The sequence below is a fragment of the Strongylocentrotus purpuratus genome, unplaced genomic scaffold (assembly GCF_000002235.5).
Source record: "Strongylocentrotus purpuratus isolate Spur 01 unplaced genomic scaffold, Spur_5.0 spur5_contig_852, whole genome shotgun sequence".
Taxonomy (NCBI): domain Eukaryota; kingdom Metazoa; phylum Echinodermata; class Echinoidea; order Camarodonta; family Strongylocentrotidae; genus Strongylocentrotus; species Strongylocentrotus purpuratus.
Genome location: NW_022145560.1, coordinates 636448 through 661945, shown reverse-complemented (window position 1 = coordinate 661945; position 25498 = coordinate 636448). Strand labels below are relative to the sequence as shown.

Here is a 25498-nt window from a genome sequence, read left to right as displayed (position 1 = left end):
TTTTGACTAATACATGATGATAAAAAATTTGCTGGGAAACCGCCTACTAATTCATATATTTGGTAAATTTGTTTCTCTCATGGTCTGTACAGATATAGGGTAGTCCCGATACATCTTTCTGTGTATAGTGCTTGTAACTTTACGAATAATGGGCCAAATTTCTTATCATTTTGATGATTCCAGAACCTTGCAGATGCTAGATGCTAGATGATCTACCTTTTCTGATCGATTCCACAACGTTTCTTTCACATGCAATGCAATCGCATGACCATAACTGGTCTTTACCTTTAATGTTCGTTCGTGGTGGATACGAATGCAGGTTTATTAAAATGTAAAATAATTACTTATAGAGCGATGATAAATCAATTCTTTGACGTTGATTGATTCATTGATGAATGTGGTGGCTTGTCGGTTACGAACAACAGGCTCCAATATCAACCTAATCCAGGCGCGTACGCGGGGGGGGGGGGGGGGGTAACCCCCTTGAATTTGTGTTATGTGTATGTTTTGTGTATTTTGGGGGGAACCCCCCCCCCCCCCTCCCCTTTTTTTCGAAAACAAAAAGTCCTTGTAGATGACTGTCGATGGGTCTAAATTTCAAATTTCGGGACCCCCCCCCCCCCAAAAAAAAGTCCTCTTAACCCCCCCCCCCCCCCCCCCCCCACCCCCCGCTTATTCAGCGGCTGGCTGAGTCGTTGCGATTTTTTTGGGGACTCCCCCCAAAAAAGTGTCCTCTAATACCCCCCCCCCCCCCCCCCAACAACAACAAAACACCAGCCACCCTGGAGTGGGCAACTCTATTCGCAAGCACACTTTGTGTGTGTGCGTGTGTGTGTGTGTGTGTGTGTGTTTGTGAGCAATTTTGACAAAGGTGTGAATTCATACTTGATTTCTGATGTATTTATTTAAAGCTTACATTTTTAGTTTTTTTCATTTCTTGACGTAGGATATAAATGAAATGAACACCGCACTTATTTCGTGTCACCTGTCATCTTCAAAGGCTGGTTCCTCAGAAACTAGTGCTATTAAAGCCAGTCACAAATATTTTATGATTTCAACTGAAGCCTGTCAGAGCATAGGGTGCATGGTAAATTTTATTTATATTCATGTTTTGGCATATTATGATCTATGGTTGGAGCGACGTTGCGGCTTATGAGGATTTTTCATACTCGGATCATGAATATTGGCAGCGAATTGAATCATATTGAAAAGGATACAATTCCTAGTTGTACTCGATAATTCTCAGTTAACATTATTCTCTCTCTCTCTTTCTCTTGCATAAAGAAAATATGAATACAATATTTTGCCTTGATTACGATAAATTGAACATTTTATCAGTATTTAACAGGGAGAAAGAAATGGGGAGGAAATTAATCAAAACGAACATTTAAGATATCTATTAAAATGTTCATTCATGACCGATTCGAATGCAGGTATATTAGAATGTAAAATAATTAACTATAGAGCGATGATAAATCAATTATTTGACGCTGATCGATTCATTCAATAATAGTACATGCATGTGGTGACTTGCGGGATACGAACGGCAGGCTTCGATATATATACTCAATCTACCAAACAATACGAAATCTGGCTGTAGTTAAGATACAGACTAGAAATTAAATATAAAATGGAGATGCCAGAATGATGACAATGACAATGATTAAAAGTTTTACTAAAAAATGGTCAAACAATTTGTTCTGAAGTCATATTTCTCGGATTTTGAGCAAATTTTATCCACCAGCATAATCATGCTGAACACGATATCCAATTTTACATGCGGTGACTTGTCGGTTACGAACAATTACCATGATAAAAAGTTTGAATAAAAATTAATCAAACAATTTGTTCCAAGGTCATATTTCTCGGATTTTTGGAAAGTTTTATCCACCAGCATAATGGTGAACACAAAATCCAATTTTACATGCGGTGACTTGTCAGTTTATACGAGCAGATGGTCGTGGCAGGCTTTAATGATATTCTACAAAACTAGAAGCTATCTAGACTACTTCAACATTCATCTGGGTAGAGACGCTTCGTCACATCAAGCTACGAGAAAGAATATCATCATCTCACAGAATTCTACTCGAACACCGCATCGAAATCAGGTAGGCCGCCTATACAGTCCTTACGTTATGCCTCTTGCTCATGAGACATCTTTCTGATTGCGTCAGTTTGTAATTGTGTCGATAATGATATCTAGAGCGCTAAAAAAAAGTGAATTAAACTGATTGAATCTTTGTGCAGCACAAAACTTACAACCATTCGGTAAAAGGGTCTAAAAATCTTAACTTAGGTGAATGCAATCACTCAAGTCGATTCGAAAACTAATGGTCGTTATTTTCCCACTAAAAGCCATTTTCAAGCCCTTTCGTTTTGAGGGAAGTTCTAAATTAGTATTGTCTTTCGAATGCCATTGGAATGTCCTTTTCATTTTAAGTTGGCCTGCAAATGGGGCATCTTTAAAGAGAAGGTTGAGTTCTGGGGAGAGGTGAAAAATAATTTGTGAGCGTTTATATTGTTAATTTTATGCAAGTGTGGAAGAACATCAGAGAAAAAAATGTTCCCTACATGGCTCTGATTCAAATGCTTTCATATTCTAAATATGACATGTAACAGCTTAAAAGGGTGGACCACAATTATGTACCCCACATGTTTGTGTCGTCCCATATACATCTTTCTGTGTACAGTGCTTAATTGTTACTTTTACCAAGACTGGGCCAAATTTCTAATAATTTTGAAGATAAGTTCCAGAACCTTGCAGTACACACCAATACTTATATGCTACATGATCAACTTTTCTGATCGATTCCACACGGTTTCTTTCAAATCAAATCAAATCATTTATTTCCAAATCCAACATCAATTAAAAACTATCTGTAAAAAACAGTCAATAGGCAATAAAAACATTGTAAAACTATGACATTTCAATCAAACGATTAAGAAGAAAACAAAACAAAACAAGTATAGCAATAAAAGAGAAACAAGGTACAGGCTATACATTAAAAACTTAAGTGGATAATTGGAAAATGGTGAACACAATAAAAGCCAGGTTTTTGACCTGTTTGGGTGTGTTCACCTAGTTTGTATATTTGTTTGTTTTACATTATTATTATAAAAAATAGATATTGGTCGAATAATACATGAAACATAGAACATGAGAACATGAGAACATAAACATGAAAAACATTATATACAAAAAACATATAAGAGCATCAAACAGTATGGTATGAGATGGTAGGATAATTTAAGAAAAGATATTTAACAAATAAAAAGTAATTAATATGAACAGATTAAATGTTTGATTCTCCTGCTTCTATTCTGTGAAAGTGCAACTAATGTGTCGAATCCTTATCATCGTATTCTTAAGGAGGGTGGGGTAAAGCCGTTAACTACATGCACTACAGCAGTGCAGAAGTGGGCCGGGAACATCGTCTTTGAACAGGGCATTAAAAACATTCTCAGTTGTTTGGTTTCAGAAAACGAACAATATGATTAAATGTGGACATTCTGAAGCCTTCCACCTTGCATTCATCAGAGCAAACCGCAACTCCCTTTTTTTCCCGGCAGCCAATCGTCTCGAAGCCCGTTATTTTTCGCGCAACTTGTTCTCTCAGTTTCCGTTATTACTTCATATTGTCCGATTTCCGCTTTCTGTTCATTCTTGATGAGCGGTAAAAGGAAAGTTTCAGTACGTCACTATTCTATACTAATATTTTTTATTATGTTGCAATTTCACCGTAGCTTTGACCAATAATCAAAATGTAATTCATGTTGATTCTATTTTCCTTAGACTTTGAAATGCGGGCGTCAAAAACCATGATTGCTCTCTACTTTCTGATTGCATTTGCCGTGGCAGCAAGTATTTCATCAGTCGAGGAAGATGAGATCGACAGTTCTGATGAGTTGAATGTCAGTGAGAACACCAAGAACGATACAGCTGGTAAGCAATAAGCCAGTTCGTAAATTAGCTTCGGAACGCATGACCCCAAATATCCACAGATCTCTTACACCATGGATACGTCCCACTTGTGCATTTTAGAATAATCACTGTCGAAGTGATGGAGGTGCTTCATGAATTTTTGTTTACCCTCTTGAGAAGAATATACTTCCACCTGTGTATCAGAATGTACTGTCGGTACATAAATGACTACATGAGCACGATACGAGTATTCGTCTCAATGGTTTTACAATTTGGGAACGAATTACCTTTATCTGCACATGCACAAATCCTAATTACGAACTCGCTTATTCATTGTAATGTTGTCAACCAACTAAACGAATAACTAAAGCATAATAATTCAAAACACTCGACCTATACAAAAATCCAATAACCGTATATTTGTGCCAATATCACAATGATGTTTTTACATAATAATAATAATAATAAATAATAACAACATTTATAATGCGCACAAATCCACCCCAAGAGATGCTCAAGGCGCCTAACAAGGTAAGTACATTGAACGAAAATAATTTAACATAATTAAATATAATTCAACAACGTTAATTACATCATATTTTGAAATACACTACGTCTTAACTAAGAAATTCAGACATTAGATAGGTTTTCAATTGTTTTGGGAACACATTTTGATTGGCTGACATAATCAAAACAAGTTTCCAGAAAGTGTGCACTGAGGTTTGATGATAAAGTAGGGGATTGTTCACAATTGAATGTGATCAGGGGGGTGTTTCACAAAGATCCTAAGTACAACTTAACACTAAGTTGGACTTAAAAATTATGGACAGCCATTGCAGCCTTAAAATGGAATATATTCAAAAGCAGAAATTCAAGTATTTTAGACTTTTTATCAATTCCACATCCAGAACATGAAATCTCCTTGATGATAGAAAGTATGAATGTTTGAATCAACATTTTGTGCCTTTGAAAATAACATTTCCAAAATATTTTTAAAGATGCTAACGGCTTCCCATAATTTTTAAGTCCAACTTAAAAGTTCAACTTAGGATCTTTGTGAAACACCCCCAGAGTTGTTTTCATTATTGAAATGATATGTATGTCATTAGGCGGTGTCACACAGAGGCCAAAAATCCGGATTTTAGTTATCCTCTAAATGGCTGTCTGTCATCAATTTATTATCCCTTCAAAAATCCCTTCAAAAATCCTCTAACGAAGCAAGATAATTCTTCCTTGAAAGGATTTTTGAAGGGATTTTTCTGTCTGACACCGATCTTGAAATAATCCCTTTAAAAAAGCATTGTGACATCACACGTTTAAATGCGTGGTGTCACAATGCTTATCTACCTAAACGGTGCATGCGCAATATGGCCCATCAAAAATCCGGATTTTATTTATCCGGTTTATTCGTAGCCTGTCTGTCACCCGGGCCCGGCCCCCACTCAGTGTTATTTAGGGTACGCATATGCGTGTTCCAAGCGACCCCCCCCCCCTTTCAGCAAAAGTCCGGTGTGTAAAGTCAATATGGGTCGACCTTTTTCTTTTGTTATACGAGCCTTTTTCAGCACCCTCCCCCCCCCCCCCCTTTTCAGCAAAAGTTCGGTGTGTAAAGTCAATACGGGTCGACCTTTTTCTTTTGTTACGAAAGGACATTTTGGTAACACACATGGGGTCCGTCCATTCTCGGAGTGGGGGGGGGGGGCACCCGGGCTGTCACCAGTCTGTCACCGACGTAAATGAAAAAACTAGATTTCTAAGATATGGTTTATTCAAGATCGGTCGGGATTAATTTTCTGTGTGACACCGCCTTATTCTCATTTCATTAATACCCTGCTTTACTTCTTCTTCCATTGCATGTAGTACATCCCTCTAAAAGAGTATTGTCGTACTTTAATTGCTTCATCTCCTTCTCTATTAAAATAAACGCGCATAGGAACTTCATGCGTTGTGATATGCGCAATAGAACTATTGTTTGTCATTATTGTAATGGGCCCGCAATGGGTCGGTGACAATTACAACTTCAGAAACAAAATGAAAACGAAAGAAGCTCGGATATACAGTTGAAGTCCACTTTATTATTTATAAAGTCAGCCGAAGCTTCAGTAGTTACTAAGAAGATTAATTATTTAAAGACATTTTAAAATAGCTTATTCTCTCAGAGGCTGGGCGCGCCCCTATAGCCTATACTAGCAGCACATCCTTACCATAGTAACGGAACAAAATAAACTCTGCTACAAATCCCGCACATGGCATTTAAATACTCCGGCACCCGACGAGGCTTAAATATCACATGATCTTATTTTCGTAATGTAACCAAATTTAATGCACAAGTCTTTGTAAAGTGCCTCAATACAAATTATATCATTCACCTGATAAGAATAATAGTATTTCAATAGACAGAATCCGAACAGCATACATTAGTCGTTGCCAGGTTGGACAAACATTATGGCTTGACCTACCTAGCAACACTTAATATATACAGTTGCATTCTGACTATTGAAATACTATTATTCATATATCAGGTGAATAAAATAATTTTTATTAAGGCACGTAATATCGGTCTAATGAATTGACCTTTCATGTATATTTCTCAAGATCACATGCAATCATACTGTCACTTGACGACAAAGGAATGTGTATGATTATTTCATTATTATTCGTTCAATTTCGTGTACAAGTTAGTGTTATAGGCCGATTTATAGTGATTTTTAATAAGCGAGTTCGTAAATAGCTCTCGAACGCATGACCCCAAAATATCCACAGATCTTAGACACGATGGATACTTCCCACCTGTGCATTTTAGAATAATCACTGCCATATAGTGATGAATACTGATTACATAACTTTCATGAGCACGATCCGAGTATTCGTCTCAAAAGTTTTACAAAAGGGAGTTTACAGATATAGCACATGGTACAAAATGACCCCAAATATCCGCAGATCTTTTACACATGTTACACAAAGTTCCACTTTGAGCATCTTAGAATAATAACTGCCAAAGTCCTAGATGTGCTTCATGAATACCTTTTGTTTGCCCTCTTGAGAAGAATACTTCCATCTGTGTATCAGATAAATGTACTCACGGTTGGTGCATAAATGAATACTGATTACATAACTTTCATGAGCACGATCCGAGTATTCGTCTCAATGGTTTTACAATTTGGGTACGAATGATCTTTATCTGCCCATGCGCAAATCCTAATTACGAACTCACTTATTGTAATGCAGTTGTGACAAGCTTCATTCTCTCCTCTTGGTGCTACAGACATCCAGCTGAAGGGATGGCCCTATTATACAGGATCACAAAAGTAGCTATGTTCCGATAAGAAGCACTAAAGATCCGCATCTTGATCTTGTCCAAAAGGTATGTCACGGGCTTATGATCAGATGCATGCAATTTGAATATGACGGACAAAGAAAAAGGACAAAATATACAGTTCCTCATTCTACCCTCAACAATTGCTGTGGTAGACAAAGGAACATCCCTTCACTGCTATTATGTAAAAATGTGTAGAACAGGTGTCACGTGCATGTTCACCATCCTGTTCTACACGTTTTTACATAATAGCAGTGAAGGGATGTTCCTAGCTTTGTCTACCACAGCAATTGTTGAGGGTAGAATGAGGAACTGTATATTTTGTCCTCTTTCTTTGTCCGTCATGTTCATAGTGATGGCTTCAGTCCATTAGCCACATACTTGTCCTGTGAGGGTGTGGCTGTTTTGAGCGTACACCGTCAATCTTATAGTCTAGTTCTGGACCCTTTTATTGAATTTTTTATTCGCCGACTATAAGCGTTAAGCCGAGTGATGGCGCGATCTTTAGTGACGGCGCGATCCCGAGAAAATTTCCGGACCGGTTCTCGGAATGGGGCCATGACTAAAGATCGCGCCATCACTCGGCTTAATTAACGCTTATAGTCGGCGAATAAAACAAAATCAATAAAAGGGTCCAGAACTATATAGACTATGAATCCTCGATCAATGATCAATGGTGAACATCAAACCTATATGAATATATTTTCAATCGAGTACAATTTCCAGTTAATTTGCAGACCAATATGTATCTCTGGCGATGATATATTCTCAAAATGTGTCGATCCTCTTATGAATATTTTCGTAAAGGGGACCAGCATGTTTTGTTGGGTGAGAGTCTACCAACACTGTATTGTTTAACCAAAGTTGGGTCCATTTCACCGAACAAACATGCATATTCCCATTTTTACCTCTTATATGTAAAATATTACCTAATTCTAAACTGCTCTAAGAGTGCACAGATTTTCATTATCCCGCTTAACCCACTATCAGAATCGCAACATATAGAATCAAACTACTGTTTCTGAAATGTAATCGCTGCGTGCACATTGTAAGGATACAACAACAAAAATGGGAACAATTATATATTTAATCCATTTTTATATTTGCCATTTTCTTTTATTTTAACAGCATCGTAATCCTCCAAGTAATAGTAGCATCGACACGTTCGGGAAGCAGACTAACTGGATCTTCTTCGTGTGGTCAGACGACTTCTCTGTTTATTGAGACTTTTGTCAAATAAATGCGAGAAAAATAATCATTGGTGATCAGTCATCACTAGCTGACATTAACCCTATAGCCATCAAATTCATGCAGAACATTGCCCCCCTCCCCCCCCCCCCTCCCCCACTCGGAACCTTGCCTTTTAAATTAAACAAAATCAATAAATATATATAATACAATATTTACAGTCAGTTTCAAAGTATAGTATCAATACGCCTATATTGTGTAGCCTAATGTATAGTGTTTTGTTGAAAGCTGGGGGTGTTTCATAAAGCTGTTCGTGAGTTACGCATGACTTTACGAACGACTTGTATATGAAAAGCCAAATGGGATGCTCAATCATTATTGATTATTATTTATTAAGTTGAACTGTGCAGATGTAGATTAGTATTATAACAACCATTTTTAATGTAAAGTTTATTTTTTGCCATAATTTAATTGAGGTTATTGGAAATATCAGAAAACACTTTGGGCATCCTATCTGGCATTTCATATACAAGTCGTTCATAAAGTCATGCGTAAATTTACGAACTCTTTATGAAACCCCCCTCCCCCCCCCCCCCCAGGTTATCAAATTCGATTCACTGGAGAATCTGACTGTTTGATGAAAAGCATTGAAGGGCACATTCTTGTCCACGTGCTTTATTTTTCATTTCATTTCTTTATTGTGTCCATATAGGATAATTGTTTATGCACAACAATCTTGCTTCAACATATGAACATAGGAACAACATATAATTGACATTCATAGGGCCCTGTTTTAGTATACATTTGATATAAAGTAATATACATGATCATGATGAATATGAAACATAGACATTTAAATACTCTTTCTTCTTCTCCTTCTTCTTCTTCTTCTTCTTCTTCTTAATCTCTCTTTCTTCTTACATACCCTCCATTTTTTTTTAAATTCTTATATGCTCTAATCTGAAGTAGGTATTTTGTGTTAACAATTATTCCTTGATATGGTATAACAGTAGGGGTACAACAGTAAAGTAAGTATACGAAAACAATATATATATTCGTGTAACCCGTCAATGAGGGTATTTTGCATGGTTTTCACATTCTCTATTCTTTACTAGGTTTTATTAACTACTCTTATGGAAAGTGGAATGAATGAATTAATGCGGCGACTAGTTCTTGCTTTAACAGATCTCAATCTTCGTCCGCTTCTTAGGTGTATGTACTGGTCATTAAGGGGGTGGGTAAGATCAGACATAATGGATAGGGCCTTAGATACTAGTCTTTCCTTACAGACTTCATCTAGGTCATCAGTATGGTTCATTATTTTGCTGGCTTGTTTTACAACCCTCCTCAGCTTTTGTTTGTCACTTTGCCTTGCATTGTTAAACCAGGGGGTGTTTCACAAAGATCCTAAGTTAAATTTATCTCTAAGTTGGACTTAAAAATTATGGAAAGCCATTAGCATCTTTGAAAATATTTTATAAAAGTTATTTTGAAAGGCATAAAATGTTGATTCAAATCATTCATATTTTCTATCATCAAGGAGACTTCATGTTCTGGATGTGGAATTCATAACAAGTCTAAAATACTTGAATTTCTGCTTTTGAATATATTTCATTTTAAGGCTCCAATGGCTGTCCATAATTTTTAAGTTCAACTTAGTGTTAAGTTCTACTTAGGATCTTTGTGAAACACCCCTGATATGTAGAGGAAACGTGTAAAGGACGATTGTTAATTGTCAATGTTTTAATCAGCTGCTCTCTATTCTGACACATTGTGCACAAAACAGTCTCATTAAACGTAATGACGTCATTATTCCTCTTCTCGTGTTTTTTTACTTTTGTTCCTGACGTGAGAGGGATAATTATGAAAAATAGAAGGGTGGGAGAGAAAAGAAAGAGAGAGAGAGAGAATGAGCAAGAGAGAGGGAGATTGGATAGATCGACAGGGAGCAGGCATATCAGAGAGGGAGAGAGAGCAAGAAAGGCGATCAAGAGAAGTAGATGTATAGGAGAAAGATGGTGAGGCAGAATAATAATAATAATAATAATATGGATATTTATATAGCGCCGGTATCCGCCAGACTCTGACGCTCATGGCGCTGTACATACATGTATTACTATCACAAAAATATAACATTCTTAACTAAAATAAAGTAAACTAAAACAACACAAATTATTACGCTACATTGACATGATTAAATAGCACTGTTTAGAAAGAGATGGGTTTTTAGAGCAACTTTGAAGGCATGAAGGGTAGTTAAATTACGAATACTAAGTGGCAGCTTATTCCAAAGGGACGGACCAGAATGAGAAAAAGCTCTATCCCCCCCAGGAACTGCGCGTCTTAGGGACAACTAATAAGGAGGATTGAGATGAACGAAGACGTCTTGTAGGCTTATACTTAACAACAGTGGCGGATCCAGGGGGGGGGGCCCGGGGGGCCCGGGCCCCCCCCCTTGAGAAAAAAATCATGTAAAATCACGTGATTTTTTACCTTTTTTGGGGGTTGGGCCCCCCCCCCTGGCGCTCAGGGGGGGGTGCAAATTGAAATTTTTTTGAGGATCAAAAAAAAAAAATGTGCTCACCCCCCCCCCCCCCCCCCCCCCCCCCCCCCCCCCACTGAGCGAATTTTTGGCCGGCGCGTTTTTCAAATTTTCGGGAGCAAAAAAAAAAAAAAAAAAAAAAAAAAAAAAAATTGTGCTCTGTAACCCCCCCCCCCCCCCCCCCCCACTGAGCGACTTTTCGGCCGGCGCGATTTTCAAATTTTCGGGAGCAAAAAAAAAAAAAGTTGGGCCCCCTCCCCTAAGAAATCCTGGATCCGCGCCTGCTTAACAATCAACTTGATATTGTAGGAAGGAGCAGAGTCATACAATGAATGGAAAACTAACAACAACAAGAGAGAGAGAGAGAAAGAGAGAGAGAGAGAAAGAGAGAGAGAGAGAGAGCAAGAGAGAGGGAGAGATTGGATAGATCGACAGGGAGCAGGCATATCAGAGAGGGAGAGAGAGCAAGAAAGGCGATCGAGAGAAGTAGATGTAGGAGAAAGATGGTGAGACAGAAGAGAGAGAGAGAGAGAAAGAGAGAGAGAGAGAGAATATGTAAACTGAGAATTATCGAGTACAACTATGAATTGCATCTTTTTCAATTTGATTGAATGCGTTGCCAATAATCCAAATCTCAATAACATTAATATACATATTACATGTGCGATGTCACCGCATCCATCGCTGCAACCATAGCCCATATGCAAATACACCATGTCGATCAAATATGGAAAGTTTCACAATGAAATTTGAAGGGAAACAAAAAACAATGCACTAAAGGATTTACTAATAGTTTAAATCATACATTCTCTGTGACCTGCTTAGCACTAATTTCCGAGGGACCCGTCAATGAAATCCATAATTTAATATGTGCCTCCCCCCCCCCTTTGGTAATTTTTTGTGTGTAAACCCCCCTAAATTTCTCTAAACCCCCCCCCCCCCCCTTTTTTGATTTTTTTTTTTTTGTTATTTGTTTTGTCTATTAAACAAAAAACAACAAAAAAATATTCCCATGGTTGACCTAAAAAGCTGACCTTACCCCCCCCCCCCCCCCCCCCAACGGAGCAAAGTGTCAAATTTTCAAATTTGGGGACCAAAAAAAAAAAAAAAAGTGACCTCTCCCCCCCCCCCCCCCCCCCCCCTCCTCTTTCTTCTGTTTCTCTATCCATCTTTCTCCTACATCTACTTCTCTCAATAGCTTTTCTCTCCATCTCTATCACCTTCTTTTTTTCATCTCTCTTTCTCTCTCTCTCTCTTCTCATGAACAATTTAAATATTTCAATATTCACATCTAACCCTTTTTTAAATTTCTTAACATGGGCCTCATAGCACAACACAAACAAATGATGCAAATGACAATGCATGTTGATGCGATGTGAATTTATTTGTACATTCCCTCTAAATTATCTCCAGACAGTTTTAGAACTTGGCAAACTGCTTCTTAGCGGAGCCTGTGTCACTTTGAGCACTTTGAACCTGAGGGTCTTGCTGAGAGGGCGACATTCACCTACGGTCACAATGTCTCCGGGTTTGGTGTCCCTGTGATGACCGAACAGAACAGGACAAAAGAAACAAAGAGATTTTGATAATTATTCACATTTACATATATGAAGGATTGCATTAATAAAAGACCAAGTTATTCTTAGCACCTACTACAAATGACCTTTAATACCTTGTTTAACTCTATTCTAACCGGGCTATTTCAGACCAGGTTTTTACCGGGGGGGGGGGGGGGGGGGGGGGGGGGGGGGGGGGGGGGGGGGGGGGGGGGGGGGGGGGGACCCCCCCCCCCCCCCCCCCCCCCCAAGATCTCTGCCGTTTCACAGCCAACCCCCGCAAAAAATTGCATGCATGTCAAGTGAAGTGTATAGAATACTATACTGGTAATTTCAATTTTTTTTTTTAATTCACTCATTTGCATATTTATGGTAATTTATGCAAACATATATGATTCATATTTAAAGATAAACTTGAGTTCTGGTAATGCGATTGCATTGTGAAAGAAAAGTTGTGGAATGGATCAGAAAAGTTGATCATATAGCATGTAAGTAATGGTGTGTAATGCAAGGTTCTGGAGTCATCAAAATCATCATAAATTTGGCAGAGTCTTGGTAAAGTAACAATCACTTACACAGAAAGATGTATATGGGACAACACACATGGTGTCGGGGCTAGTACTACCCTGATTTCCTTGTCTTTCTATGCTCATTACTCAGCCAGTATACATTTTCTTCCAAAATTGTTTGGCACATGACATTTATTTGTTTCGTTAGATTCTGTGAGAATTCATTTTCTTTTTTTTACCAGAACTCAAGTTTATCTTTAAGCATTCTTTTTCGCTACATATATTTGTTAGACCATTTGAAATAATTATACAACAAAAAATTCGAAGAGCCAGGTTATTCCTTATGTTATCTCTTGTTTTGATAATTTCTTATGTATTTCCTTGTTTTTTAAACTTATGTATTATATTGTTTTTGTTGTTTAATTTCATTTCTAACCACAATTAACTATTTTGACCCCAAAACAAACACTTAAACTTTAAACAAGACCAAATAACCAATGTTTTCTCTCTTTTTTTAGAATAAATGGTATTTCCATGTTTTGTACACAAATCACAAAAATAAGCGATTTTCGGGCTGACATGCAAAGACAAAAGGTCACGTGACTTTATAACTGTAGGTCTGATTTTCAAAAAAAATGTTTCAAAAGATACGTAAGACTCGAAAGAAAAAAGTCATGAAAGGAAAACTTTATATCTGCCGCAGTTCTGGAGAAGTCGCGATATAAAATTTACTACAGGGGGGGGGGGGGTCAAATTGATCCCCCCTTCCCCCCTGGTTAAGATAGGGTTAAAAGCTGAGAAAAGAAATCCTGACAATACAAAAAAATAGATAAAAGCACGCACATGTAGTCAAAAGTCAATCCACAGAGCTTCAAGAATCTGACTGGTGAATGGTGGGGGAGGTGCCGTGCCCCCATCTAGTGAAGCCCATGATTGAGTACTTATGAGAATGGGTGAAGGGGAGAGGAAGATTGCATCAGTGAAGTGCTTTGAAGCATTGTCAGCATCCCTGATATAAGGGAATATGAAGACCATCGTGAGAAACATCATGTGCAATCTTCCATCCATCTGTCGATGTGTAATACCTAAAGCTGGGGAGAGATGTACAGACATGGTCTTGCATGTGTAAGTTTCCGGGTTTAAGAATACCTTTTGACATTTTTAGGACCTGACAATCCATCCCTGCACGGTCTAAACATAAAGAATGTTATGCACTGACAAGAAACATTTTAGGGCTTACCTGAAGCAGCGTGAGAGATAGAGAGACATAGTCTTGTGCCTCTTCTCGAATCGGTTGTATACTTCTTGATGTAGTGGAGGTAGTCGGGCCTGATGACGATCGTCCTCTGCATCTTCATCTTGGTGATGACACTGGTCAGGATACGGCCGCGGATGTGAATGTTGCCGGTGAAAGGGCACCTCTTGCCTATGCAGTGGCCATCGCGAGCCTGGGGATGAGGAAAACGAAATAAAATACAGTTAACTCTTGGGAATTTACATAGTTCGGTCACAAAAATTGATGGACTTGGGGACAATCGGACTTGTGAGACTTTGAGTGATAAAGAGTTAACTGTATTTCACCTACCGGTAAGTGTATGTAGTTATGTTTGTCCAAATATGAGTAGCGTATGTATGTTTTTTTCTTTGTCACCCTTGAAAAAAAAGAAAAACTAGATGGAACTTCAACTGCGCGCAGTCGAAAATCATGCCTCCGTCATAGAGCAATTTTACAAACCAAAACAGAAGAAATTTTTCAAATTCAAGTTCAATTGTAATCCATTAACAGGTTCTCAGAATATCATGATTACAAGCAATTTCTCATACGATCTTTGACCTCATGACCCTAAAATCTACTCAGTTCATTGGCTCTGCAAGATACAAACATGATCTAAGTTTAGCAGGAATCCATCAATCAGTTCTTCAGATAACGCGATCACGAGCTGGTCTTGCATTCATAATGAGCCCTGTGACCTTTAACCTTGTGACCCCCAAAATCTAATCAGTTCATCGGCTCTGCAAGATACATACATGACCAAAGTTTGGCAGGAATCCATCAATCGGTTCTTCAGATAACGCGATCACGAGCTGTTTTTGCATACATAATGAGCCCTGTGACCTTTGACCTCGTGACCCCAAAATCTAATCAGTTCATTGGCTCTGCAAGATACATACATGACCATAGTTTGGCATGAATCCATCGATCGGTTCTTCAGATCACGCGATCACGAGGGAGGGACATACGGACGCATGTACAGACGTACGGACGGACGGACGGACGGAAAACCCGAAAACATAATGCCTCCGGCTACTTCGTAACGGAGGCATAAAAAGCGAAATTGTGTACTTAGATGCATTGTAACACCTGCCACTACCCAATGAACATTTATTATTTTGCTCGTGAGAGTTTGAGTTATGGAAGAGTGAACTGTATTTCGCCTACATGTATGAAGTTATGTTTGTCCAAATATGAGGAGTGTATGCATCTATATTATCTAAGGCCAAAGACAAGACATGCAACCCTTGAAAAAGTGAAAATGTGTACTTAAATGCACTGTAACACCCGACACTATACTCAATGACCATTATATATTTTGTTCCTTTTGATTTCAGATAAGTTATTGAGGGAAAAATTGCATAAGTGATGCAACTGTCTCTACTCTAACTCTATAAGCGATGTTGAGGGGGGGGGGGGGGTGTCATACCCCAATTTAGTGATGGCCATGATGAAGTACTTATGGGAATGTTCAATGGGAAAAGAAGATTGCATCAGTGAAGTGCTTTGAAGCATTGTCAGCATCCCCATAACAAGGGAATATGAAGACCATCGTGAGAAACATCATGTGCAATCTTCCATCAACCTGTCGATGTGTAATACCTAAAGCTGAGGAGAGATGTACAGACATGGTCTTGCATGTGTAAGTTTCCGGGTTTAAGAATACCTTTTGACATTTTTAGGACCTGACAATCCATCCCTGCACGGTCTAAACATAAAGAATGTTATGCACTGACAAGAAACATTTTAGGGCTTACCTGAAGCAGGGTTAGAGATGGACAGACAGAGTCTCCAATTTTGTCTACTTCTTGATGTAGTGGAGGTAGTCACGCCTGATGACAATCGTCCTCTGCATCTTCATCTTGGTGATGACACCGGTCAGGATACGGCCGCGGATGTGAACGTTGCCGGTGAAAGGGCACTTCTTGTCGATGTAGTGGCCATCGCGAGCCTGGGGATGAGGAAAATAAAATAAACTACAGTTACCACTGTAAAAGTCGAATCTCTATAAATACTTTGACTTGGGAATTTGCATAGTTCGGTCAAAAAAATTGATGGGACTTAGGAACAATTTGACTTGTGAGACTTTGAGTTATGAAGAGTTAACTGTATTTCACCTACGTGTATGTAGTTATGTTTTTCCAAATATGAGTAGCATTTGTATGTTTCTATCTAGGGCAAAGTAAAAACGGTTCAGACATGTCACACTTGAAAAAAGCAAATTTGTTTACTTAGATGCACTGTAACACCTGCCACTACCCAATGAGTCATGACCATATATTTTGTTCCTTTTGATTTCAGATAAGTTTTGAGGGGAAGATTGCATCAGTGTAGTGCTTTGAAGCATTGTCAGCATCCCCATAACAAGGAAATATGAAGACCATCGTGAGAAACATCATGTGCAATCTTCCGCTCATGGAGTGTCCATGGAAAATGTTGAAGGAAATTTTACACCACAGCTTCTCTATCATGTGTATCATCAAAACAGATGAAATTTCACGGCAGCTCTTCACAAACTTTATTTTTAGTGGGCTTTCTTTCACACTTTCCTAACATTCTATTTAAAAAATACTAAATTCAAAATAAAATAACTAGACACAGCTTCTCAAATAAACGGCAGTAAATTGCACGGAAAATTTCAAGCCTCCCAACCTCCCCCCACCTTATTCACTTTTTTGTCGTTGCAGCTTTTGAACCTTCCCTAGCACGAGTCTCGAACGCCGAGGCGCAGATCCAGGATTTCTCAGGGGTAGGGGACAACTTTTTAATTTTTTTATGCTCCCGAAAATTTGAAAATCGCGCCGGCCGAAGAGTCGCTCGGTGGGGGGGGGGGGGGAGCACTTTTTTTTTTGGCCCTCAGAAATTTGCACCCTCCCCTTGAGCGCCAGGGGGGGGGGGGGCCATCCCCCCAAAAAAGCTAAAAATCATGTGTTTTTACAAGAAAAAATTCCCAGGGGGGGATCCGCCACTGCGAACGCCAGACTAATGTTATGGACGAGCCTGTTGGCTTTCTTGTTTAGAACACAGCGAGTTAGTACCAGCACTATTTTTGTTGTTGTTGACATTACCTGGGCTAAACAAAACTGTTCACTTCTCTCATATTTCTTTTTATTCTGAGCTTTACTCTTGTCCAAACCCTCCCCCCTTATCATTTTGACGAGTGTATTTGTTGCTGTTTATGCTCTGAACCTACCTCAGCAGGAGTCTTGAATCAAAGACCAACGTTGCGGGCGAGCCTGCTAGCCTTCTTGTTGTTCTGGAACACAGTAGGTTGCTTCTGAAACGCCATCTCCGTCTAAAGCAAGAGAAAAGACTGAAACAAAATCAGAAAGAGGGGGGGGGGGGGGGGGGGGGGGGGGGGGGGGGGGGGGGGGGGGGGGGGGGGGGGGGGGGGGGATGAAAACCTCATCTTCACGACGAGGTTTATATCGCTTGTTTATTGAGGATAGAAGAGAGTGAAGAAAAAAAAATGTTAAGAGGTGAATAGAAATAGAGTCGAGCTGATCCCACTGTACGTGTAGAACATGCTTGTTCTGATGCGCTTCCTCTTCCTCTCTCTCCCGCTTTCTTTTATATCTCTCGCTCTTTTTTTCTTCATCTTTCTCTCACTTACACTGCGTCAGTTTCCATCTCTCTTTTTCTGTTCATCTTTTCATTCCCCCTTTCTTGGCTCACTCTTCCTTCTCTCTCACTCATCCTTGCTCTCTTTTTCTGTCCATCTCCTTTTTTATTCTCTCTCTCTCTTCTCTCTCACTCATCCTTGCTCTCTTTTTCTGTCCATCTCCCTTTCATTCTTTCTCTCTCTTCTCTCTCACCACCCCCCCCCCTTTTCTTCTGTTTCTCTGTCCATCTTTCTCCTACATCTACTTATCTTAATCGCTTTTCTCTCCATCTCGTTCATCCTTTTTTGTCCATGTCTCTTTCTCTCTCCCTCTCTCTTCTCATGAACAAATTAAAAAATCTCAATATTCACATGTAACCATTTTAAAATTCCTTAACATGGGCTTCATAGCACAACTCAACAAAATGATGCAAATAACAATGCATGTTGATGCGATGTGAATTTATTTGTACATTCCCTCCAAATTGTCTACGGACAGTTTTAGAACTTGGCAAACTGCTTCTTAGCAGAGCCTGGGGCCTGTGTCACTTTGAGCACGTTGAACCTGACGGTCTTGCTGAGAGGGCGACATTCACCTACGGTCACGATGTCTCCGGTCTTGGTGTCCCTGTGTTGACAGAACAGAAAAGGACAAAAGAAACGAGAGATTTTGATAATTATTCACAAACGCATATTAAGGACATGACTGCTAATGAGACTAAGTTTCGTTAGGACCTACCGGTCCTTCTAATGACCCCAGTACAACATTTTTGTTATAATGTAGGGCAGTTCAACTTCATGTAAGAACATTTTCTGCCATAGAGAACTCAGAAGGGGTTCAGAAAAGCTTTTGATTTCCCTTTTGAAGACAAAAATATGGGAAATATCTGAAAATTCTGATACCTGAAGGACAATTATTAAAAGGGGTCCATAGCATATTTGGAGGGATAATTTTGACACAAATTCAAGTTCACGTAGATCTATTAAAGTCCCACTGTCCTACTTGTAGCTACTTGCTCCCTCTATATAGAAAACTTCCCCAATCGGTGCCTGTTGGTCCCCCATGATCCTCTTTTTCTTATGTTAGTAGAGAGCTGAGTTACGAGATGGCCACCTGTCAGTGACCTTGCTGTGTGGTCTAATCCCTTCTGGCCCAGTAGTATCGACGGTCTATAAAGACCGTCAATGCTACTGGGCCACTACTGGGCCTGAAGGGATTAGACCACACAGCGAGGTCACTGACAGGTGGCTATCTCAGTGACTCAGCTCTCAACTAGCATAAGAAAAAGAGGACCATGGGGGACCAACAGGCACCGATTGGTGAAGTTTTCTATCTAGAGGGAGCAAGTAGCTGTAGGACAGTGGGGCAATAAAACAAAACAGTAATTATAAGTATGTACATGCGTTCAAAAGTCAATCCACAGAGCTTCAGAATTTGACCGCTGCATGGGCATGACTTCCACTAATGATACTATCCCTGCTCTATATGCTATAGGTGGGGAGGGGGGGGGGGGAAGGGTGTTCTATCCCCATCTAGTGATACCCATGATTATGTACTTATGGGAATGGGTGAATGGGAAAAGAAGATTGCATCAGTGAAGTGCTTTGAAGCATTGTCAGCATCCCTGATATAAGGGAATATGAAGACCATCGTGAGAAACATCATGTGCAATCTTCCATCAACCTGTCAATGTGTAATACAGTGGTCACACTGACGTAACCGATCCCACATCGACCGATACTTGGCCATTCGGGGTAATCATTTTTTTTGTTCAGTAAATGTAACAAGTCAGCCTGGTTTTTGTCTCAATAGTTAACTTCAATTTAGGGTGTTTTTTTAATTTGTCTAAACTGAGAGAAATTATGAAAAGGACAACTTGGAGCTCAGACAACTTAATTTGTCAAAACCTGTTTTGGACACAAGACAAAACCTAGCGTCTGGCTATAATGCTAAGTTCACACCGACGCCGAATTGATGGCGAATTAAATCGGCGAGCAAAGCGTAACAAAGCTTAATTAAAGCGTAAAGACCGTAATAGAGCATGAGAAAGCTTTGAGCAATTCGGGACATTCGGCAAGAGCGCCAAAATTTTTTAAACTGTTTAAAAATTTGAGACGATCTGTCACGAATTGCGTAAAGCGGGGAGGGCATATTAAAGCTTATCAAAGCTTATCAAAGTTTTGCTCAAAGCGTAGGAAAGCTTAACAGAGTTTAACAGAGCTTGGTTCAAAGCGGTGACCCCACTTTGTACGCTCTGTCACCAATTGACACGCTTTGTTAAGATATCAGAGCATAACATATCTGAGGAGATTGTGAGATTTTTGGAAAAGTAAACAAAAATGACGCCAAATTGATTGCCGATTTAAAGCGCAACATTCGGCGTCGGTGTGAACTGTGCATAAGTGACCAAATTCATAAAGCACTGGCGAGAAACGTTTTGGGGCTTACCCAAAGCAGAGGGAGAGATGGTTAGACATGGTGTTGCACGCCCAAGTTTCCAAACACCCCATCCTTGGTAAAAACACCAAGTATGTTCTGAAGTTCATGCACTGGCATAAAAACATTGAAGGGCTTACCTGAAGCAGGGTGAGAGATGGACAGACATAGTCTTGTGCCTCTTCTCAAATCGGTTGTACTTCTTGATGTAGTGGAGGTAGTCACGCCTGATGACAATTGTCCTCTGCATCTTCATCTTGGTGATGACACCGGTCAGGATTCGCCCGCGGATGTGAACGTTGCCAGTGAAAGGGCACTTCTTGTCGATGTAGTGGCCATCGCGAGCCTGGGGAGGAAAATTAAATAAACTACAGTTAACTCTGCAAAAGTCAAGTCTGTTGGGACCGCAATAAATACTTTAATTTCGGACTTATAAATAACATATGTTTTGCATAGTTTGGTCAATAAAATTGACAGACTTAGGAACAATTTGACTTGTGAAAAGTTATGAAGAATTAACTAAATTCCACCTAGAATAGTACGTGTATGAAATTATGTTTGTCCTAATATGAGTAGTGAATATCTAGGGCCGAGTCTAAACTTTAAAGACAAGTGACCGTTGAAAGAAGCAAGGTGACACCTGGCACTGCCTAAGGACCATTATATATTTTGTTCCTTTTGACCTTTGATAAATTTTTAGGGGAAGATTACATCAGTGAAGTGCTTAAAAGCATTGTCAGCATCCCTGATATAAGGGAATATGAAGACCATCGTGAGAAACATCATGTGCAATCTTCCACTCGTTAGTCATGGAGCGTCTTTAGACACAAGTTTAAGAAAATTTTATGCTACAGCTTCTCTATCATGTGTATCATCAAAACAGATGAACTTCCATGCCAGCTCTTTACAAACTTGATTTTTCACGAGATAAGGAATACAATCGTGGGCTTTCATGTACACTAGACCCTTGTTTTCCATTTTATTTAAACAAAAACTCAATTCAAAATTAAATACCTAAGCACAACTTCTGACGAAAAAAATTGCATTTAATCGAAAGGAGAAATATTAGCGTCCCAAGACCCTGCCCCCCCCCCCCCCCCCCCCCCCCCGCCCTTCCCCCTTTCACATATATGTTGTTGTTGCTTTTGAACCTTCCTCAGCAGGAGTTTGAATGCAGAGCAATGTTGTGGATAAACATGTTAGTTTTCCCGTTGCTGGCTATCAGCCACTTGTTTAGAACACAGTAGGTTTTACCAGCACTGTTTTTGTTGATGAAATTGCTAGGTTTAACTGCTTTCTTACTCATATTTTTCATAACTCTTTTTTTTTGCTGCTTATGCTCTGAACCTACCTCAGCAGGAGTCTTGAATCCAAGACCAACATTGCGGACGAGCCTGTTAGCCTTCTTGTTGCTGGCTAACAGCCGCTTGTTGTTCTGGAACACAGTTGGTTGCTTCTGAAACGCCCTCTCCGACTAAAGAAAGAGAAAATAGAGAAAGACTTCAGCAAAAACAGAACAGGGTATAACAGAAAATGAAAACATCGTCGCCCAAAACTTTTGTGCGGCAACACTGTACAACCAAGAAAATTGACAACTGCAAACATTCAGAGTTCCATAAACAGACTCAATTTTGGGGGGTATGAAGCTTTCGCTAGTCACAACTCATAACCATATGCAAATATTCATGAACATTTCACGCAAGCCAAAGTTTCTGTTTTGAAAAGTAGCTCACAGCCCAGTCACAATGTTAGTGACAGGTAAAAATCATAGCCTAGCATTTCATGATAAGCAAAATTCCCTGAAGGGGTTATCTTTCACACTACACTAGAGGCTAGTTCAGATATGACAAGGTATCAGGGAAAAAAATACACGGGGCTCGGGGCGATTTAGCCCGAAAGTCATAAAAGAGCCCCCCAAAATGTGCATAGAGTTCAATGCAAAACAAATTCAAGAGAGTTATTTTCATGCAAGCAAACTTGAAAAGTGGCCCCCGACATTGTTTAAATATTTTTTTCCCTTCAAGGTAAACAGCCACTTTTTACTTTTATGCATGTAAATTAATAGCAATTGCACGCAACAAGATCCTGCCCATATTCACTGCACTGTGTTTTAAGACACAGGAATATGAAGCATTTTACAATTTTGGTTGGCTTAAAAATAACATTGCCATCTGAATGAGGCCTGAAAATCCATAATACTTGATAGCCTACAATTCACTAACGGTAAATATACTGTTTGGACACTACACAAAATACGAGACCGACTACATTTTTCAGGGGCAAATGAAATTCTCTCGATTTTTCCTCTGATTTCCTCACATTCCCTGACATTTTTCCTGGCTGGCTGTAAATAAATTTGTACTCTCAATGATTTCCATGAAAGGACCATGATTACCGGGGTAGCTGGCAAGTTACTTTATGACTAAGACCAAAAGGGAAATGTTAGTTGAAGAGAATATTATAAAGAACTATTTCATGTCTAATTTTAATTTCACACCACGTCATCTATTGTTTGGTATTGATTTTTTTTCGAAGAAAGAAAAAGATGTTGATATTATTTTGAATTATGCACTAATATCACTATTTACAAAAGCTTTGTTGGGAAAAGAATTTAAAAAGAAAAGAACAAAACAGAGACTTCTTCATAATTTGTTTTACCTATTGAATTATCGTTTACAGGTATAAGAAGAAAAAACATGTAGACCTATATCCCTCCAGAAATGGAGGCAAATGCTGAAAATGATTACCGATATATTATTATGAGGAAATAAAGAAGACCAGAAATGTTTATTTTACCCCCCTCCCCCCCCCCCCCCCCAAAAAAAAGAAGAAGAAAAAGAAAATGGATAAAAAATTGTGGTAATAATTGCATCAGTGAAGTGCTTTGAAGCAGTATCAGCAATCCCTAATGATAAGGCTATGTAGACCATCGTGAGAAAACATCATTTGCAATCATCAACCACACGAAATTTTAATTCCATTTTATTTCATTTATTTTAGGTTTGGACTAGACTCTAGTCTATATAAATCTGGGCAAGTGTCTACAGACTACAGAAGGAGACATTTAATATTTATTGATTCATATTTTGTTGTAAAAATAAAACTTTAAGAAAAACAAAATGTTACTGAAAATCATTTCAAAATGATAGCTCTGCACTGACGGTACGCTAGATGGTATGCAATTTGTATTGTGCAGTGGTTTGCCTTGAGACATGTGAGAAAGAGTATATTATAAAATATAGACTCCTAAGTCTTTGTTTTGAGGGGAAATACTTTAAAAAAAGAAAAGAAAATTGACACGAAACAGGCAAGAAACACAACAAATTTTAAATCATGACCATTATCTGAACAATTGATGAAGATTTAGTCGATTGTTGGTATGTTATAGTAGGGTATCTCGACGCCAGAGTTATGGGTCAAAGTATGGATATGATTTTGAATTAGCCTAAAGCGCCAAAAATTGGTTGATAAATGAAATGAAATCAGATGAATAAAAATTAAAGAGTTGGATAAATCAAAGTTGTGGCCGTGGGCTTATTCAAATACCGCCTTCTTTAGGCCTAGTCTTATTTAATTAAACACCCATTTCATCTAGCCACTCTCATTCATCTCTCACTTCTAGCTTCTGTCGACTTATTCGCAACATGGCGACATACACTAGGCTACACAGCTATGCTGCGCCGACAGTTCTCGCGACCAACAGCCCAATGCATGTGCATTCAGCACCCACGTCTCTCACACTCGCATGCACATGCTGCTCAATGCCGTATCACAAACGGACACGAGCCTCTTTCACCGGCGCTGCCATTACGGCAAAACGTATTTTTATCACGCTAACTTGCATCCGACCAACTCTTCTTAAGAAATATGTGACCTTTATATTCTCATGTACCATATCAAAATTTCATATTGGTAGTATAGGAGGAAGAAATAACTTATTTTTGACATTTTCTCAATGAACATTTTTTCCACACGCACCTGGTCAGCCATGTTGAAAGGCAAAAGAGACCGGAAGAGATTGTAACATTTTGAACTGAGAGGGAGCACTTGTTTTTCCACTCAAAAGAGATTCGATCATAACAGTACAGTGACAGTACAGTGTGTACAGTGGACTCCTAATCCCACGATACGGTATAACTTATAGGAGTCCACTTCACTCGGCGCTCTCGAGAAGAAAACAAATTAAAACAATTAAAAATAAATCGGAAAAATCCGATAAGCAAGTTATGAATAGACTTAGTGATCTAATATTCCATATTCCATACCTTATGTATGGAATATTAGATAACCAAGTCTATGCAAATCACAAATTGGCAGTGGTCAGTGGATTAACTCGCCCGTTTGTCGTGTAAAATTTCTCTTTTGTCATTTTGTGTTTTGGAACAAATGGGACAATTAGTTGTCCGACATACATTTACAGAGACATTACCGATTTAGCCAATTCAAAGAGCCTATTCCTATATAGTGATCATAACTTCCTTATTTTCGTTCGATTTCATCTCAACTTAATTGCTTCTCGATCTGATTTTTTCTGCTTCCCTCTTGGCTATATTTATATAGGCTCGATCCCTTGATGAACTAACTCTCTGTCTAGATAGCAAAAGGGCTAAATTTAAAAAAAAAATATATATATATATAGGTCTATATATATATATATATATATGGTATATAATTTTTTTTTTTTTTTTTTTTTTTTTTTTTTAATTTTATTTATGCATGTTCACAATTTCACATTTCATTGAAGTTAACATGAAAAATTAATAGAGTATAACAAATCATTTTCAATTTTACAATCCATTTGAATTAACTTCACGTGAAAAAAAAGAATAACATTGTTTTATCAAAGACAAGACAGTTGCAACTAATATACAGTTTGAAGAATGAACACACAAAGGTGATGAAACATAAGCAAATAGAGCTTGAATCGTTACACAACTTTCAAATATATGATATATGACAAATACAATTCCTAAAGTTTTGTAATGGAAATTATCTGTTTATATAACTATCAGGCGCGTACACAAATAACGCCTCGTGTACATTGGGCGTTACACAATATTATGCACTGTCCACATCCTTCATCCGTTGTTGATGGCGTATTTTCGTCCTTAACAAGCACATGGGAGAAATGAAGCGAAAGAGATAGAGAGAGAG

The 25498-nt window shown here is 38.7% G+C and overlaps 1 protein-coding gene, 1 long non-coding RNA gene, 6 other non-coding genes and 1 pseudogene across 9 annotated transcripts; 1 reads left to right on the top strand and 8 right to left on the bottom strand.

The window, feature by feature from the left end:
* Positions 1-1867: 1867 nt before the first annotated feature.
* LOC115928272 lies at positions 1868-7235 on the top strand. The gene is made up of 3 exons (XR_004065988.1): positions 1868-2108; positions 3794-3943; positions 7188-7235. It is a non-coding gene; the product is annotated as an uncharacterized LOC115928272 (long non-coding RNA).
* A 5098-nt stretch (positions 7236-12333) lies between these two features.
* Positions 12334-24395, bottom strand: LOC115918936 (40S ribosomal protein S11-like). Of its 2 annotated transcripts, none has more exons than XM_030995175.1 (4): positions 24323-24395; positions 21696-21818; positions 20485-20690; positions 12334-12507 (listed from the first exon to the last, which is right to left on the bottom strand). In XM_030995175.1, the coding sequence occupies exons 1-4, from the start codon at positions 24332-24334 to the stop codon at positions 12372-12374; spliced, it is 477 nt and encodes a 158-aa protein (XP_030851035.1). In that variant the 5' UTR covers positions 24335-24395; the 3' UTR covers positions 12334-12371. The 2 variants fall into 2 exon arrangements, with proteins under 2 accessions (XP_030851035.1, XP_030851041.1); XM_030995181.1 differs by lacking the exon at positions 12334-12507 and adding an exon at positions 18355-18535 and having other exon boundaries at positions 24323-24382.
* Positions 14001-14088, bottom strand: LOC115928286. Its single transcript, XR_004065998.1, has one exon. It is a non-coding gene; the product is annotated as a small nucleolar RNA SNORD35 (small nucleolar RNA).
* LOC115918050 lies at positions 14294-17640 on the bottom strand (annotated as a pseudogene).
* On the bottom strand, positions 15791-15878 carry LOC115928274. The gene has a single exon (XR_004065990.1). It is a non-coding gene; the product is annotated as a small nucleolar RNA SNORD35 (small nucleolar RNA).
* LOC115928280 lies at positions 16623-16710 on the bottom strand. Its single transcript, XR_004065996.1, has one exon. It is a non-coding gene; the product is annotated as a small nucleolar RNA SNORD35 (small nucleolar RNA).
* LOC115928284 lies at positions 19491-19578 on the bottom strand. Its single transcript, XR_004065997.1, has one exon. It is a non-coding gene; the product is annotated as a small nucleolar RNA SNORD35 (small nucleolar RNA).
* LOC115928277 lies at positions 21048-21135 on the bottom strand. The gene has a single exon (XR_004065992.1). It is a non-coding gene; the product is annotated as a small nucleolar RNA SNORD35 (small nucleolar RNA).
* On the bottom strand, positions 23207-23295 carry LOC115928290. Its single transcript, XR_004066000.1, has one exon. It is a non-coding gene; the product is annotated as a small nucleolar RNA SNORD35 (small nucleolar RNA).
* Positions 24396-25498: the final 1103 nt, after the last annotated feature.

Excerpts from the sequence above, each read along its gene's own strand:
- LOC115918936 (XM_030995175.1), bottom strand. Across the intron at positions 20,691-21,695 it reads GATTCAAGACTCCTGCTGAG|GCTCGCGATGGCCACTACAT; the intron begins GTAGGTTCAGAG and ends TTTCCTCCCCAG. Across the intron at positions 12,508-20,484 it reads CATCTCTCACCCTGCTTCAG|GGACACCAAACCCGGAGACA; the intron begins GTAAGCCCTTCA and ends CGGTCATCACAG.